Source organism: Sander vitreus, chromosome 16, assembly GCF_031162955.1.
Source record: "Sander vitreus isolate 19-12246 chromosome 16, sanVit1, whole genome shotgun sequence".
Classification (NCBI taxonomy): domain Eukaryota; kingdom Metazoa; phylum Chordata; class Actinopteri; order Perciformes; family Percidae; genus Sander; species Sander vitreus.
The window spans coordinates 18,528,065-18,546,502 of NC_135870.1; the positions used below are offsets into that span (position 1 = coordinate 18,528,065).

An 18,438-nucleotide genomic window follows, 5' to 3' on the forward strand; every position below is an offset into this window, starting at 1 on the left:
CAGTAGCAGCGGCACCATGGCACAAGCCGCCAAGCAACTCCGTAAGACCAAGGACCTCGCAGAGGCTGCCGCCCAGGAGCAGAGGGAGAAGGAGGAGGAAAAGATCAAAAAGAGGAATCGGTCCAGGGACCGCAGGCGCAAGGTATGGCTGTCTGTCTCAAGAGACAGGGGAGGTGACGGTGTTTCTTATATCCATCTTTTCCACTCTACCTGCCTTTTTCTATCTCTCTAGGGTTCTCTCTATCACTACATCTCATGTGCAAGATTGGTGAGGATGGAATTACACATGTATAATTACACAGTTGGTCTTACGGCCTCAGCTGGTGCGTGTGTGTAGGCTAACCTGTCAAGCACATATGCTCTGGTACAGGTTGTGTTTGCACGGTTAGATGTTTAGCCATGGGGGAATGAAAAGGAGGCTGATGATGATTGTGTGCCGTTAGAGATGGGACCAATATAGGCTGCTGTTTAAATAACAGGTAATGTCAATGTCACTTTTCTGTCACAAGCATTTAGCAGGATTTCAGCCTTACATGGGTGCAGCTCATTTATATTAATGCAATGCAAGTTCAGTGTACTGCACTTGCATGCATTTGTATGCATATAATCCCATTAACATGCAGAGGCATGCTCAATTCTTTCCCACGAAGCTGTGTTGGTCTTACATTTGGTGTTTTCCCCCATATTACAGTTTTATTTAATGGGGAAGATGTAAAATGGAGGGGGAAGATGGAGGTACACTAATAATAAATGCATTTTTAAACCATATGTATATCTTTTGTGGGGAGCATGTTTGTGCTACATGTATTGTTCAATCAAGAATCCCAAGCTAATGATATATTATATTATTTGCTGCTAGTAATATTTGTTGTGAAGAGAATAGACCATTTTTATTTAACGTGTTGTCACATGCAGAATATATCCTGTAGGCAAGAGATCTCTCATTCACCCTTCTCCCGTCTCACTTCTCCCCTGCACTCCCACACTCTGGTTGTGCCTTTAGGAGTAGATTTTATTGGGGTTGTGCCGCCTTGCACTCATGCTTGGCGACACTTAAATGATACATATTCTGCTGTGAAATGTACTTGTTGAATGGATTAACAAAACTTTTTAGAATTTTATCCCTTAGTGGAATTATGCAATTATGCCATGTTAAGAGACTCAGCTCTCAATTGCTTTCTGTTCCTCCTGCCATGTTTCTGTGTGCACATTGTGTGTGTATGTGTGCGTGTGTGCGTGCGTGCGTGCGTGTGTGTAAGAAAGAAAGAGCATTTGTCTGAAAGACAGAAACACAAAGGAAAAAATACTAAATTGAATCTGCAGAAAGAGCTTGGGTGCTCATGGAGTGTAATCTCTTTTCTGTAGCATATTTAATATTCTTTCAACATAAAACAGATTGTTTGTCCTGACCGCAAAGCTGTGTGGTTTACTAGGGGTTTCCGAGGCTATACAGTAGGCTTTTAGCAGTATGTTTTACTGTTTTACTTTTTGTCGAAGAATCTGGCCAACTGTAGTTATGAAAATGTAGTGATGTAGTGAGGCTTTTATTTTAATTTTTTTTTACAGAAACACAAAATCACGTGTTAGCGGTATATTGTCAGCGAAATAGGCCCTCTTTAATATCCCTTATGCACTATCCTTGAATTTTTCATCTCAAAAATCTAATATCCTAGATAAAATCATACAATTTGATAGCAATATAACAATATGCAGGATCTGATGGAATTAGCAAATCATTGTTCTATTATAGTGGGAATTCATTGGAGTTGTAGCTCAGTCCATAGGGACTTGGCTTAGGAACCGGAGGGCAGCCAGTTAAAGTCCCAGACGGACCAGGTATGGAGTGTGGACTGGTAGCTGTGGAGGTGCCGTTGAGCAAGGCACAGAACCTCTAACTGCATTGGGTGCTGTGCTACGGCAACCCATCATTCTTACTAAGGTTGGGCAATGTCCTCTAAATTGGCAGTTGACGATGCTCACAGTAAAACATGGCGATGGATGATGATATCGTCGTCGGGGGGGCTGGTAGGGGCAGTTTTTTACAACTTGACCTACTTTCATTTAACTACGGTGCAGTAAAGTCAATCAGATGTCCGTGATCTGCGTAACGACAGTACAGTGGGACATTTGCCTTCAACAGAGCGACAGTAATAACTTAATATACCATCATTACTGAGATTAAACAACATTCTCGATTATGTTTGCACAGAATAATGCATTCAATAAACAGAAACATAATTCTTGCAGCGCACATGAACAGATGCGCAATATTAGCTCACACATAAAATAGCACCCTTGTGAATTAGCCTACTGTTGCTAACGTACATTCATAAATCCTGTATAACATCGTCCCGTACCTACAGGACATCAGACTTACTTATTGATGCACGCACACAGTAGTGTCGACAAACTTAGTCCAATGAGGGGAGAAAGGAAAGTGTGATAGCGTTCCACGTTAACGCTTTTTTCTGTGTGTGGCATCACGATGGTGGCTCTCCATCGTGATGTCGGCCAGCCATCACGATGGACGATGATGATGATGATATCGTCCATCGGCACAACCCTAACTCTTACATCTCTTTACAACAAAGATGTGTCTGGCGGTAGAAATGTTGCTGTACTGTTTTTCTTAAGCTTACACTTGAAAACAGAACTGAACCCACTAGGCAGACAACGGCAAGTTTAAACGGTTTATTAACAAAAAAAGGAGAACTGCAAAAATACGGGGATTAACGGGGAAGCTGGGCGTAGAAGCAGGTTGTCAGCAGTCTGGGTTAGTGAACGGAGACCTGAGTGAAGGCTGAGATATTCAGGAACGAGGCTGGACGAGGCAAACAGCAGTGTTTCCCACACATAGATTATATTGTGGCACAACACCTGCCGCCGCACATTGCGTTTAGGCAAGGCAAGGCAGCTTTATTTGTATAGCACATTTCAGCAACAGGGCAATTCAAAGTGCTTTACATGAAAACAGATAAAATACGAGAAAAAAAGTCACAGTGCAGTATAAGAAATTAAACACTGAAGAAACAGTTTAATATATAAAAGCAGATAAAATAGGAATTTCTCTTTATATGTTTATAAAGATTGTTATACAGTGTCAACAATGCAGCTTCAGTATAAGAAATGAACAGTTATTTAAAGAAAGGCAACATCAAAAAGATAGGTCTTCAGCCTTGATTTAAAAGAACTGAGAGTTGCAGCAGACCTGCAGTTTTCTGGGAGTTTGTTCCAGATATGTGGAGCATAAAAACTAAACGCTGCTTCCCCCTGTTTAGTTCTGACACTGGGGACAACAAACAGACCTGTCCCAGACGACCTGAGAGGTCTGGGTGGTTCATAGTGTAGTAGCAGATCAGAAATGTATTTTGGCCCTAAACCGTTTAGTGATTTATAAACCAGCAAAAGTATTTTGAAATCAATTCTTTAAGGCACTGGAAGCCAGTGTAGAGACTTCAGAACTGGAGTGATGTGATCCACTCTCTTGGTCTTAGTGAGGACTCGAGCAGCAGCGTTCTGAATCAGCTGCAGCTGTCTGACTGATTTTTTTAGGGAGACCTGTAAAGACACCGTTACAGTAGTCTACTGAAGATAAAAGCATGGACAATTTTTTCCAAATCCTGCTGAGACATAAGTCCTTTAACCCTTGATATATTTTTATATATGAGTCCATGACTACACCAAGATTTCTGGCTTTGTCTGTTGTTTTTAACATTATTGTTTGAAGCTGAGTGCTGACTTTTAATCGTTCCTCCTTTGCTCCAAAAACAACCACCTCAGTTTTTTCATCATTTAATTTAAGAAAGTTCTGGCACATCCAGTCGTTAATTTGTTTCAATGCACTTAGTCAGTTGTTGTATTGGACTATAGTCCCCTGGCAATAAGGTTATATAAATTTGTGTGTCATCCGTATAACTATGGTAACTTATTTTATTGTTTTCCATAATTTGAGCCAGTGGAAGCATGTAGATGTTAAACAGGAGAGGCCCCAGAACGGAGCCTTGGGGAACTCCGCATGTCATATTTGTATGCTCAGATGTATAATTCCCTATAGACACAAAGTAGTTTAAATAAGACTCAAACCACTTTAGTACTGAGCCAGAAATGCCAACCCAGTTTTCCAATTGGTCTAGTAATATGTCATGGTCGACCGTATCACAAGTAATACCAAGACTGAAATTTTGCTTTTTTTGTTTAAGTGGATGTCATTAAAGACTTCGAAAACCCGACTGGAAGGCATCAAAACTGTTGTTTAGTGACAAGAAAAGGTTGACTTGTTGAGAAACCGTTTTTTCAATGATTTTACTTAAAAATGGAAGGTTTGATATCGGCCTATAGTTGCTCATTAGTGACGTGTCTAGATTGTTCTTTTTTAAGAGTGGCTTAATGACTGCAGTTTTCAGGGCCTGTGGGAAGACACCTGAGAGAAGAGACGTGTTTACAATCTGTAGAAGATCTGTAGCCAAACAATTCGAAACATTTTTGAAAAGGCCCGTTGGTAGAATATCAAGGCAGCAGGAGGAGGTTTTCAGATATTGTATAATGTCCTCCAGGTTTTTACGGTTAAGCATATGAAATTGTTTAGTTATATATATATATATATATATATATTTTTTTTTTTTAACGCTATTTAAAACATGCAGTATTCGTTCAGCTGCATTTCCTTTCCCTGCTCTCCTCTGTCTCTCTGTCACTCACTCGTCTCTCTCACACACACACACACACACACACACACACACACACACACACACACACACCCCCTCGATCATCCCCCCGTGCACTCAGCGTCTGTCTCCATGAAAACATTGTCTATGGATATGAAGTTCACAAAAGGTTGGTATCTCGTGAACACCTTTACACAATCACACATTAAAAAGTGCAAAAAAAATATTTAATATTCTGAATACAATGTTGTCAGTGTGTTAATGTTAGAGTCCTGACCCGTCTCTTAGCAAACAAGCGATTGTGCCTGCTTTAGAAAGTTAACTAGTCGAAAGTTGCAGTAAAATGCAGTTGGGTTGTCGAGACAAAAACACTATATGTAGCAGCTGTGAATCGAATAAACTTATTATAAATAATGTTATGTAATTTTTTTACTCTTACACTGAATGTTTGCTGCTTCAATCCAGATGAGTATTGAAAAGTATTTTCCGCAGCTGAAAAAGGCACGTGTTGAGGATGAAACAGAGCTGAACAGTCCGACCAGTGGAATTAGTTACGTTATTAATTTGTTTACAATATTCTTCAACCAGTGCTGCTCACGCAGAAAGACACACTGGGAGAGAAAGAGATAGATTTGATAGGCATTGAAGAAAGTAGTAGGAGTAGGAGAGGAGGACACGGGCACGGGGCGACCAACCGACAAACACCCCCCCCTCCCCCGCCACAAATTGCTTTCTAATCTGTGGGAAACACTGAACGGGCAGGTGGAGCGTGGCAGGACTAAATAGGACAAAAACTGAGTGAATGGTCGGACAAGCTGGGTAACAAAAAAGGCAGCGAGCAAAATGCAAGCTAGCAGGAAGCAAATGGGTCAAGAGTAGGCAGAGAGTTTACCACTGTAGGTACTACGACGAACTAGTGAAGAGTGGAGGTTGAGACCCGGTTACATCAGCAGCAGGAGGAGATGGCAGTCAGTGCTGAGGGCTTGCAGCTGGTTGATGGAACTGGCAGGTGAGTGTAGGCAGAGTGGCTACGCCCAGCCTCTCACAGTAGGCTTGTTCCAGATGAGCCAGGCCTGCGCAGAATCGATCACCGCCGATTGCCACCCACTGCATGCCGCTTAGATTTGTGTCTGAGCTGATCCAGACTTGCTCTGACATCATGGACACATGGGCAACGATAACCTCGAGATCAAGGCAGCCGCAGGTTTTAGAGCCGGGTAACCCAGTTGCTCTCCACCGACTGCAAGACCCAGGGCATGATGGGAAACGCCTGGCTCTCAGCTGATCCAACAGCTGATTGGTTCAGAATTGACTCAACAAAATTACGTTTTATATAAACTTTGTATTGTTTTTGAATTGGAGAGATTTTAATTGATATGTGTCTGTTGTGAAGGCTTATTCTGTACGGAACACATGTTGTGTGGCTGATGGTGACGTTTAGAAATCAGAGAGACTAAATCCGTTCAGATTACGGATCATCTACAGTCTGTTGTTTATTAACATCAGCAACAGATCGCATGTAGAGCATTTTAACAGGCTTCTCTGTCTTAATAAAAACAACTGGAGACTGCGTACAAGCGGAAATATGTGTCTGATAACATTTTAATAAGTTAGGAATTGGACCTAACATGATGTGTGTGTTTCTGTGACTTCCTGTTTAGACTATAACAAAAGAAAAAAAAAAACACAAGGAAAGCTGCAGATCTTAACAGTTTCCCTTTGTTAATTTCTAGTTGTATTAGGTTGATGGTGAATTTGGATTTTTGTATCAATTGTTGTCAAGTATTTCAACCCAGTCTCACAGCAGTTCGTGAAATGGTCACGTTATTTAATCTATTGATTCGAGTACACGGACACGTTTATCTCGTTTATTTCGTGGTGGTCAGCACGTATTTTAAACGTTTTAACGTATTAACTGGGAAGCATCTTTCGTGATCACAGCACGACTATGGTACTCTTCAGTAGAAATAATGTGATTTGTTAAAGGCAGTTTCAGTGCACTTAGCTAGCCATTCACGTTTGCTACCTAGAGTATGTTTATTTTACTGTTCAGAAATCAATCAAGCTGTTATGTTTAAGATTTCATTAATGGTCATTTGATTCATAACAACTCTCCATCTCAACTGGCTCCTTTGTAAAGAGTTCCTTTGGCTTCACTGGGGTATAAAAAAAAAATGCAAACCCAATCATAATTACTTAAAACTTATAATAAACAAAAATAGATTTTCTCCTGTTAGTAAGTTGATTTTCAAGTATAAATCAGCACAAACTCTCATTTATTTGTATCATTGTTATTCTCAATGAGAAAGGGAGGAAAAAGCACATAGAACATCTTTATTGTATTGCTGTCTACAGGATTTCACAGCTTAAGGCTCATTTGATGCAACAATAAGGAAGAGTTTGTCGCAAAAATAAACCCATCTCTGCTTCACAGTGGCCTTCCTCCATCACTCTCTCCTCAATCATCAACCATGCCACTTTGTGTCCCTGTTCTCTGTCTATCTCTCTGTGAATCTTTCTTTCTTCCACCAGTTTATTGTTGCTACACACCCAGAAGGAGTGAGGAAGCAAGTCAGAGAGGGAAAGAGGAGGCACAGGCACGTTTTAATGTTCTGGGGATGTTAATTAGCTCCATTCGATGTAAATTAAACTCGGCAGCATGGCATCTCTCTTCCCTACTCCTCCCATTGTACAAAGGTCGTCCACTACAGTGCCAACAGAGATCCTATCATAACTCTGGAAAGACTGGACACTAATGTAGTTAGGGAATCTGCAAAGAAAGTCCATGGCCATTTTGCTAGCACTGCTGGTTAAGGTGCATGCCATGCAGCTGCAGAGTCATAGTTTTGGAGTCATAGGTTTGGAATAGATCAACGACCTTTGTCATCTACTTCTTTTTCTCCTTATTTTTTTCCTGTCTTTCCCGACTCATATCTGAAAAATGAAACAATAAAATCTTTGAGAGAGGAATAAGAACAGAAATGTTACTGAGGTAAATTGAATTGTATAACTTTTTTTTTTTTTGCATGCTGTGTAAGGGAAGCACTGTGAGCAGACTGATTGGAAATGACAAGATAACATTAAATATGCTTGTGTGCAGATCACTTTCTGATCATTGATCACTGGTGTATGTTTACTAGTCACGAGTCACAACAGTCCAATGACATTGTCATTGATTTATGCTGCTATGAATTAGGGATGTCCCAATCAAGTTGCATTGGCCCTGATCCCTATCTGAATCCTTAAACATTAGGTGTCTGCTGATACCGAGTCCGATCTGTTTTTTTTCTCCTATGTTGATTAAAATATGTATCTGACATATTAAAATGACAGCTATAGACTTCTAATGCACACCCTATTTTTCACAAACTTCTGTATCCAAATACTGGAGGTCCTGGTTCAAAACTATTAAATTGATCAGATTATTATGTTATGAATTAAAGTTCAACTGCAAAATGCAACTTCTGAAATTGACGTGACGCAATCAGCTAGAGAGAAGTATAGCTCTCTTGACTACAAAAAGACAGTTGCACCATGGTGGAACAGAGTGGAGCTTCTTTCCTTACAAACAATCTTTGGCAGAACACAGACACCAGCTTGCGAAGAACACTTCAACCAGACCACAGACAAATGTAATTTCGGCCTGAATTCCAGCTTAGTAATACATGTACTTCATCAGTAATACATGTACTTCAATCATGAAGTCAAATAATAAATTTACTTGGACCACAGTCAGCTATGGAAGACAGTATTTAAATAGGGCAAATAATTACATGGCTGTGATAATATATAACAATAAAGAAATAATGTGAATGAAGAAGTACATGAAAATGCTTGGTCATCTTCAAATTGCACTAGTGATTGTTGTGGTTCATTTTCAGCTCTCTGTAACCTGGGATAGACTAATCTGGGACGTGAAACCTTTTATTGTAGTACTCTCAGCACGAGGCTCCTTTGGCCTGTTCATTTTCCTGTTTCCTCTAGGCCTGCACTTATTACAATGGATCCAAAGATTTGCTAATGGATAATGTGTGCACTTTGTGTATATCAGTGTGTGCTTGCTCGTGTTTTCAAAGGAGCTGTATGTGTGCATGCGTGCACACACAGTTTGTGTGAGCGTAAGTGAAATAGCAGTGCTTCAGGGTATCTCATTCCACTTTTATGTAACCTTATGGATACCCAACCCTAATTAGCTAAAAAGCCCTCTTCTGTTTCTCTCTCTCTCTCTCTTTGCCTCTCTTCCAACTTTTATCCTCACACGAAACAACACATGGTACTTTTCAGCTATGCCTAAATTTAGTAATTACAAGTGGTAGCATCTGCATTAATAAATAATTCCAAATCGGTTTTAGACAAGGGGAACATTAATCTTCATTTGGCTTTTTTTTAGAGCTTTGGATGTAAATTGATAGATCATTTAGGTAATTCATGTTATTGCAGTCGAACCCGAAAAACAGTCAATCATACACTGAAGCACACAGTTTTGTCGGAACCATTATCCCTCTGGCCACTGTGAACTGCATGAACATTTAGATTTGAATTGATTTAGTTCAGGTCAGACAATTTTAAACTACAAGAAGCCCCGAGGATAACACGTGGAAGCATTGAGTATTGTGCTCCTCAGTCGCATGACAAATCTTTATGTATTTTTTATTCAACAGCTTTTTTAGAGAACACAGGGCAGCACTGATTAAAGACTTGTATCACTGTCTACTCAGCTGCTGTCTTGGACACTTTCAGAAACTTTTTCCTCTTTAAACTAAGTATCTAACCATTGCAGATGGTTGCAGGTCTACTGTGTTTGAATACAGTACTGTGTGCTGTCCCAGATTCGACGAAAGCGGTGGTGTGAAAAGAATACTTTTATTCACGGTGTATTTGATTGGGGAGAGGAACAAATGTATTATTTGTTCCCATGAGAGTGGGGCTTTTAAGGATGTGTCCTACCCAAGGGACTAATGTATCTGATCTGTCCTTATTTGTGCATTTGTTTGGTTTCACCTCTGTATTGATGTAGATAGATGTGCACGAGCCTGTATGCATGGACTCAATTATTTTTTAGAACATTGCAGTCATTACTCAGTACACTTTTGTTTACATCTGCATTCATACAATGTTTGCCACTAGGAGGCAGAAAAACATAAGAACAAAGTGACAAATAATGGTTATGTGTAGAGATGCACCGATTGACCGGCTGGTGACCGGAATTGGCCAATTTTCACATGATCGGCCATGACTGGCGATCAGCCGGTCAGTCTGACATATGCCGATTTTATGCCGGTCAAATGCTGTAAATAAATAACATTGTAAAGGCTACCATACACTATGCATAGGAATTAAATATAGGCTAGCAAATAATAACAATAAACCCACTATTAATTACATTATCTTAATGCAGTATAACTACTGTAGCATGTAAATAATGCACATAAAATACAAACGTGAGCAAGGGCGTTCAACAATCGCCATTATATCGAATCAACAGCCACGTGCAACCTAGCTAGCAGGTGAAGAACACAAACAACAAAATCACCAGCTTACAATGAACTGACAACATAAGTTATACGACTTGCAGTTCTCAAGTTCGCACACATTCTTTTATTACGCACACACGCAATCTCCACTGGCTAGTTATCCTCGTCTCTTTTTCCTTTCTCTCATTTTTCTGCTGGGTGGAACACGTGTCCGCTCGCGGTGTGAAGCATGTGTCCGCGCTATTCTCTGACATGCACTCTCATGCTCTTTGTTATTTATATATTATTGTATTGCCATTACCTATTTTCCCTGTTTGCCCTGTTTTCATACTGACATTCAGTTTGCTAAATATATCACATTTGGATTTTTTGATATTAATGAACGTCCGTTACATTCCAGCCATTGCCAAATGAGTTGCTACAAAGCTAATCAAGACTATCAGCTCCACACAACTCTCTCTGTATTTCTCAGTATGGCTGTGTTCAGAAGATTGTGTCGTCCGGTGACTTTCCCGCACAGAAGCTCGAGTGAAGATAATTACCTCTTCTGAAGAGTCCGTCATGTTTTTTTAATCCTCCGTGTCCTCCTTGGCTACCATGGCTACTAGCAACTGCGTGGAGGGGGGGCGGTGTGCGGTCATGGAAGTCGTGTATCATGTGGATGCCCCGACAGTTTTGTTGTCATTACTTAGAATTCCTCATGGGGTCGGCAGAAACTACGCACTATAGCTTTAAATTGAATTCCTTACACTGTATTTATACATTCAGCAGACACAAAGCAACATTAGCATTCATTAAGAGCTGTGTTCATGGCAATAGAAATATTGAGTCATATGAATTATGAGGAAGTCCAATTTTCACCGCCTTTTTTGCTCTGTGTCTGAGATTTTAGCTTGCTAGATGTTCAGTGTGCTTCACCAGATAGCTGCTACATTTGTCTGTCTGTCATTTGGCGCTGGACAGGTACAGAGTACAATGGGTTTATCGGAGCTTGTTTTCTGAAATGTCTGCATACAGGGCTGATGAGAGCAGTAAGACTCAACTGTACAGCTAAACAAAACAATGCTGTCTGTATTGCTGCTGTAAAATAGGACATGTATAACAAAGTCTTCACGCGATATCAATTTTTACATGTTGAGTTATACTGAATACAATTCCAGGTGGTGCAGGGTATGGTGAAAGCTAAAACATTGGATCAATTCTTGTTAACGTTTTTAGAGAAATGCTATGCATGTTTTTTGGCAGACAACAGTAATAGGTAGTGTAACAGTGTGGACTAATGCTTTTTCATCTCCTTTGAGAAAAGGGAGGGCAGGATGAGCCAAGGTCGAGCTGCAGCACTCAGCCCAGCCCAAAGCAGCCATAGGCTATATTTACCTGCCAGCCTAGGATTACACTGCATCTGAGACCAGAGCTACACACCACTACTGTGTGCTTGCTGAGCCCCCGCTCTGAATCTGTATCTATGGTTGTCCCGGATCCGTACCTGCTCAGATAACACGGGAAGATTCCAGAATAGAAGCATGATGGCCGATATTTATCAGACCTCTCTGAATGCTTATCTAGGACTCAACTCTGTCACTTTTTTATTTTGATCTGGAGAGATCAAAGTGATTATAGATACAGTTAGCATGCCTAGGGCTGCACAATTAATCAAATTTTAATCACGATCACGATTTTGGCTTCCCACGATCAAATTCACGTGATCGAGCGATATTTAAAATGCTTCATTCAGTTCATAGAACGCTCCGTATCAAAGTTTTTTTTTTTCAAAGCTCCGTAAACCACTCTCTGATCACGTGCCTCCATGAGCCAATCAGAGTTGTTCCCTGCACTGCGCAGCTTAGTTTAGGTGTAGACAGTCACAGAGGACAGAGTAACGTGAGGAAAATTCCACAACAGGTAGCAGTCGGTCATAAATCGACACGGGGTTTACCAGTTTACCAGTAAACGCAACATTTTGTACAGCAGTGACCAGTGCTAGTTTGAGTCTTTTAGCTCATAGCTTTAGCGGCAGACTGTTGTACGTCCCGCTGTTGGAATCCTCTACAGTGAAATACAGTCACACTACACCGTTTAGCTGTCAGAATTTTAGCTGTGTTTAATCCAGTTACTACTGTAGCTAACGGTAGGCTAACGTTACCTGCTGTGTAACGTGTTATTAGTGTTTACTAGCAGGACACGCAGCGATGTTTCTGGTGCTTCTAACATCTGTTTTGGAGCATCAGAGCGCAACGCAGACATTTAAGTGGCACCGTAAAATTTCGTTGCCTGTATCACGCATGTGTGAAAAGCTGATATGGCATACTCCTTCATAGTTCCCTTCAACAAAGGAGGAATGTAGCACAATATGGATGTGAAAGCAGTTATAATTAGCCTATGTGACAATAAAATTAGTTTTGGTTAAAATCAACAAATAATCGTGATAATTAATTGTGATCAATATATTGATCAAAATAATCGTGATTATCATTTTGGCCATAATCGTGCAGCCCTAAGCATGCCTGCCCTTGATAGATATCAGGAAAGTCATTTTGCTCCTTAAATGCAAAACCTTGGTACCAATTCTGGTTCTGTATCTGTAATTCTGGTACATTTATGTATTTAGTCAATGGACATGAATGGACTAGCAAAAGTTGATGTGGTCAGAGAGTCACTGTGCCGATGGCCCATTAGATCAACGTGCAGTCGTTGAGTTCCTCAAGTGTCACAGCTCATCTGCCAGCCTGTGCCTGTTAGTCAGAGCATCCATAATTACCATTGTTGGCAAGGCCAACCAATGTGAAGCCCTGGTTCACAGAGGGAAGGGTAACAGGTGTAAATCTTTTGGCAAAGCTTATTGTTACCCTGGGGTCAGTCAGCAGTGGCTGAAGTGACTGACGTTACCATGGTGTTTGCAGTGTGACACTGCACGTGGCGGGATGATGAAGTGATGAGATGGACAAGGGCATGCCTTGGTTGGCGATGGTCTGGTTGCTGCACAGATCGTCAGCTCGACAGCACACGCTGGAGTGCAAAAACCTTGTTGCTTTAGCCACACTGCTGTGCATGGTCCCAGATTTATGCTGATGCTGAGTTCAACTCACACTGCATCTGTTGAGACTACATCATCAACAAGAAAAGATGAGTCAGACAGCAATTGTGTTACAGATTATTCTAGAGATTTGTCTTGCATCCGAAACAGCTCCATTTCATATCAAAATGGACATATAAAATATACAATAGTTATAAAACACATCTCATTTTAACTGCCCTACATACAATATATAACTAGTACTAATGTTGCAGTTGACTTATCACAGGTCATTACCACAATCAGTATCTGAGCGCTGTTAATTCCTAAGAATTATTAGAGGAAGAGTGAAAGTGATACGGACTGGCACAATGCCACACAAACTGATATGCCCACAAAGAGCACACACACACATACACACACACACACACACACACACACACACACACACACACACTTAGAGCTGGACCTGGGCATTATGTAATGGAATTAGTGCTCCTCAAGGTCTATGTGGATCATTTGGCTTGCAGGAGCCCACTAATGCACAGAAGTGACTGATCAAAAATCAAGCATTTCATATAGAGGTGGTGTCGTGAGATGTTTTCAAGATATGGTTGCACACTAATCCTGTTATTGGCTATAGTTATAATTTTACGCATTCTGAATTGTTTGAAAATGTAGTGCAACTTGCCACATGCTCCAAACTGACTTGAGATTGATTTTATATATTATATTGAGGATACTTGTAAAATGTAGATGGACCCACTCAATTGCCCTGCTAGAATGAATACCTCTTTTAAGAATATACTCTTCAGTTTGGGTTAAGATTGTGTCAGAAAGGTGTGGATTCAATTCACTTTCTGAATTTGTTTTCTAACCAAAATATTTCCATCAACTTTTTTTTTTTTTTTAGAAAATTCTAAAAAATGATTAATACACCAGACTTTAGCCCAATTTTAACCACTGGCTGTGGCTTTAAAAGGCCTGATGTCTGTTCCAAACATTTTGTGCTTCGGAGCTGATTAGTACAACCAACCTTATTGCTTTGGTTAAGGCTACATATTAGATTATTAGTTTTCCTACAAAGGCAGAGTACTTAGCAAGGATGCAAGATAGAAATCTGTGCGATGATGCTCAAAACAAGTCATACAATGTAATTTTGGATTTGTCTGTTACATTCACGTGTAGCAGTTAATATGACATTTGGGGATTGAAAAGTGAGGTATGACTAAAGTGCTAATTACTTGATGCACTGGAAGTGTTCTTTGACAATTACTGTCGCCTTTATTTCGGCCATTGAGACATGCATGTGTGTAGGTGGTCTAATTGATTGTGTGTGTGTGTGTGTGTGTGTGTGTGTGTGTGTGTGTGTGTGTGTGTGTGTGTGTGTGTGTGTGTGTGTGTGCGCTGAAGGGTGTCATGTGTCACTGGGATTGCTGCCTAATGGCAGATCTTCTCTTCAGACTCATCCTTCAGTCACCAATCTATGCTGGTGGACAGGGCAGACCATAGAAATAAATTGAAATTAAATTTTATTTCTATGGGGCACTCTCTCACACACACACACATCCTGATAAAATAAAAGTGATTGGGTTAAAGAGGAATTCGTACTGTAAACAGTATGGGTTTTCAAGTTGTGAAACTACTAAAAATGACTAAATCTAACATCAGAGATTTCCAAACATTACTGCTAAAACCAGCTGCCATTCATTTACTGATGTCACTTCACAGCTCTAATCCAAGAGAGCTTGCATCACTCATTGATGGCAGCTGGGCTGGGAACCCCACAGCAAGGGGAGACAGCTAGAAGCAAACCCAAACTGAGTGTTTCTCCTCAGTTGACTCTAAATCCATGTCATCCCTCTGCTACTTTTTTCCTCTACCTTATATAATTCTACCTCTCCCTTCCCCCTGTGGGTATGATCTGTTGTTGAGTGTTTCTGGTTGTGAATTTATTAGGGCTGTCAGCATTAACGCGTTAATCGCGATGCGAATTAAGGGCCGAGCATAACGCATTAATTTTTTTTAATCGCATGTCGCCATTTATTAATTTATTTTCGCTTCAGTCGGCTTCGCGTTGTGCCTAACAGGCTACTATTTTGACTTTTTGCCACACTTTGCCATACTTCCTCGTAACACATCCTGCTGCTGCAGGAATAGCAACGCGGATTTCGGTGCCTCATTTCGGTACCACTGATATGTCTGCGCTTCTCTCTGATGCTCTGAAACAGACGTTACAGGCAACAGAAACATCGCTGCACGTGACGCTAGTTAACACTACACTCGACAGCAGGTAACGTTAGCCTACCGCTAGATAGTAGCTGGATTAAACGATTAAACACAATGCTGACAGCTAACACTAAACGGTGTAAAGTGTGACTGTATTTCACTGTAGAGGATTCCGACACCGGGATGTAACAATCTGTAGCTGCCGTGTCGGAAAAACACAGATGGTGCGTTCAATGAAACTGGTAACCTACAGCCTCGTGGTGCATTCAAAGTTATTGTTAAATGCCCATTTCCCATCTGGTGGTTGTTTTTATCGTTCAACAGCTATTTACTAGTGAAATAAGTTATTGTTATAGTTATTCCCAACCCAATACCCAACCCTAATATTGACTCTAGATTCAAATGTGTGACGAGATTCACACATTTTTCTTTTGTTTACAGTAAATAAATAAATAATAAACAAATACAAATCTTAAAATCAAGTTCATAAAGTCACTTTCTTTGCATTCATTTGATTCCCAATCAAGATACACTGGTAAGAATGGCTTTCCATTGTTAATATGTACTTTTAATTGTAATTTTAATCATGTGATAAAACATGTGATTAATCGCAATTAACTATAGAAATTCAGCGATTAATCACAATTAAAAAAAATGTATCGCTTGACAGCCCTAGAATTTATCATTATGCCCATGACATCTATGTAGAAAAAAGAAAAGAAACCAATCAACAGCGGTGTATGTCTCCCTGCACTATCTTCCTCTGGTGTCTACTGTACAGAGGCATTGAGTTGGAAAATGCACACTGCACTTGTATAAATAGTTCATTGCTAATTCAATTTTAAACTCTAGATGGAAGGAGGAAAAGTGAAGCAACTGTTTATCCTTTCACCATGCCCTCAGCTATTTTCTCCCTCAGCTGTATCTTTCTCTCTTTGCTTATCCCTGCTCTTCGCAGTGTCTACCCCTCCGCATCCCGCCATCTTTCTCTCCTGTCTTTGTCCTTCTCTCCCACCTCTCTCTCCTTCTACCTCTTTGTCTCCCTCCTTTATCCTGTCTCATAAACTGTTTCCTTGTCTTCGTGCCTCTTGTTTTTACCACATTTATTCCTTCTGATTTTTAATGGTAGAAGCAGAGAGGGAGCACAGTTTTATTACTGTTATATTACTATTACAGGCGCTGTAGTTGCAACGTCAGAGTCGGCCGCTAACTAATGTGTCAGCCCAGCCACTGTAAAATCAGAAGCCAGGAAATGAATGTGTATTTGCCTTCATTCTAGCTGCTAAAAGTCTATAATTAATGTCACGCATCATCAAGCTATTTACCACAATTCACAAGTCTGAAAATGTGTGTGAATATAAGTCTTAAATGTCAGAATATATTTTCAAAAATGGGCAGCATTAGAGCATGACCAGCATGAAACAATCCATCTCCTTTTACCAGTGTGTGCATGAGTCAGAGTGTCTTAACTGCTGAGCTGTTATTGACTGGTAAGGATTGTGCACCCCACACCATACCAAATGTTAATTTACTGCTTGGTGTGCAGATTCAGCCTCATTAACTGACATGGAGATTTTTCTCACTGGAAAGCCATTTTCCCTTCCACCTCCTTGCCCCCAGCCATCCCTCTGTCTCCCCCTGAAGCTCCTCCCTAATGCCACGATAATATTGACCGCAGCCAATTGATCCTGTTATTTGACAAACTAAAAAAACGTGGCATAGTAGGCAGGGGATGAGTTCAACACATTTTAACATTTCACCATGGAAAAAAACAGTTCATAGTGAGTCTCTCTGACGCTTCATTTTCTTTTTCCCTGTTTTTCAGCAGTTACTCATCATGCACAATTATTACAATGTGTTTATTTGTATTATGGCAAATCCAGCAAACAATCAGGTAGCACAAATAATTCATAGGACAACCATCAGCAGTCAACACAGAGTTAGAGGTTGAGTATAATAGATATATGTTAACACTGTGTTTTGCCAGAACAGCCTGTGAGTCATAAAATGTGTTCTTGCATTTAGATGTTATCCAGATAGCAGGAACAGATGGAAATGTAGTACTGCTCTGGAGGCACAGAGTGGAGAATGTTGATTTCATCATGATTTCAACCCTTTAATCGCCTTGTTTTCTAAAAGAATTGCCTTGCCGAGGACTTAATGACAAAACAGTCAAAGTCATATTACAGAGTTTTGTGTCTTCCCTGGAGAATCGAGAGAACCTTGGCTTGGCATCATCTTATCTGTTTACTTCCTGTAAGCTTCTGTTACAAAAGTCACAAGAGGATCGAGCAAAGCCAGTGACTAAACTACAGAAATTCTCTCATTAGTCACTGCTGTTACTGTATGATCCACTGTATAATTAATTCATAACATCACCTCTGGTTAGCAAAAAGACTAATTCAAACCAGCTATGGAACAGTAGGATGATGATGCAGGTTTAGTGGCTTACTACATCACTGAGTATCACGCTTTGTGTTTCCGTGGACCAGAAGGACACACATGGATCACTGCAACGTCTGACTTCATTGATTGATTGCATATGTCTTGAATTCTTACATCCACTCTCCATCTAACATACACACTTGAGTTCGTTCTCTGTTTCACATCTGTGCCGATTGGCGATTAGATCGTATATCGATGATTGAAGGAATGATCAGCGAATGGAGAAGAATCTGCGCCCTAATGTTTGTTTTCTGGTGGAGCGGTAAGTCCGCCCGCTGTCTCCCCAGGTTACATTAGGTCAGCCCACACCCATTAACGGTCGAGTTTCCCTGGTGCGTAGCTTCGCCTCCAACACGACAGATAAACTACAGTTACTACATAATTATCACAGTAGGAGGCAGAGGAACAGTTTAACATTTGACACGCTGATCAACAGAGAGCCGAAAGGTGAGAGAATCCACCGCTAACTACTAAACTAAGTAGTTAACAGAGCTAACACCGTGTAAACAACCGTACGATTAGCGAGAAAGTTGCTAAAAGGAGATCGCTATGAGTAGTACTTGAGTGAACTAGTGGAATGTTTAAATGTAAAGTGGGTAATTAGCCGCTGTAA

At 40.5% G+C, this 18,438-nt stretch overlaps 1 protein-coding gene across 1 annotated transcript in view; it reads left to right on the forward strand.

Moving 5' to 3' along the window:
- The first annotated feature begins 16 nt into the window (after positions 1-16).
- The window catches only part of ank1b (ankyrin 1, erythrocytic b), an 80,712-nt gene continuing 62,290 nt past the window's right edge, over positions 17-18,438 (forward strand). Inside the window, exon 1 of the mRNA XM_078271464.1 lies at positions 17-142. Within this exon, the coding sequence (XP_078127590.1) occupies positions 17-142 (126 nt within the window). The remainder of the gene's footprint in view (positions 143-18,438) is intronic.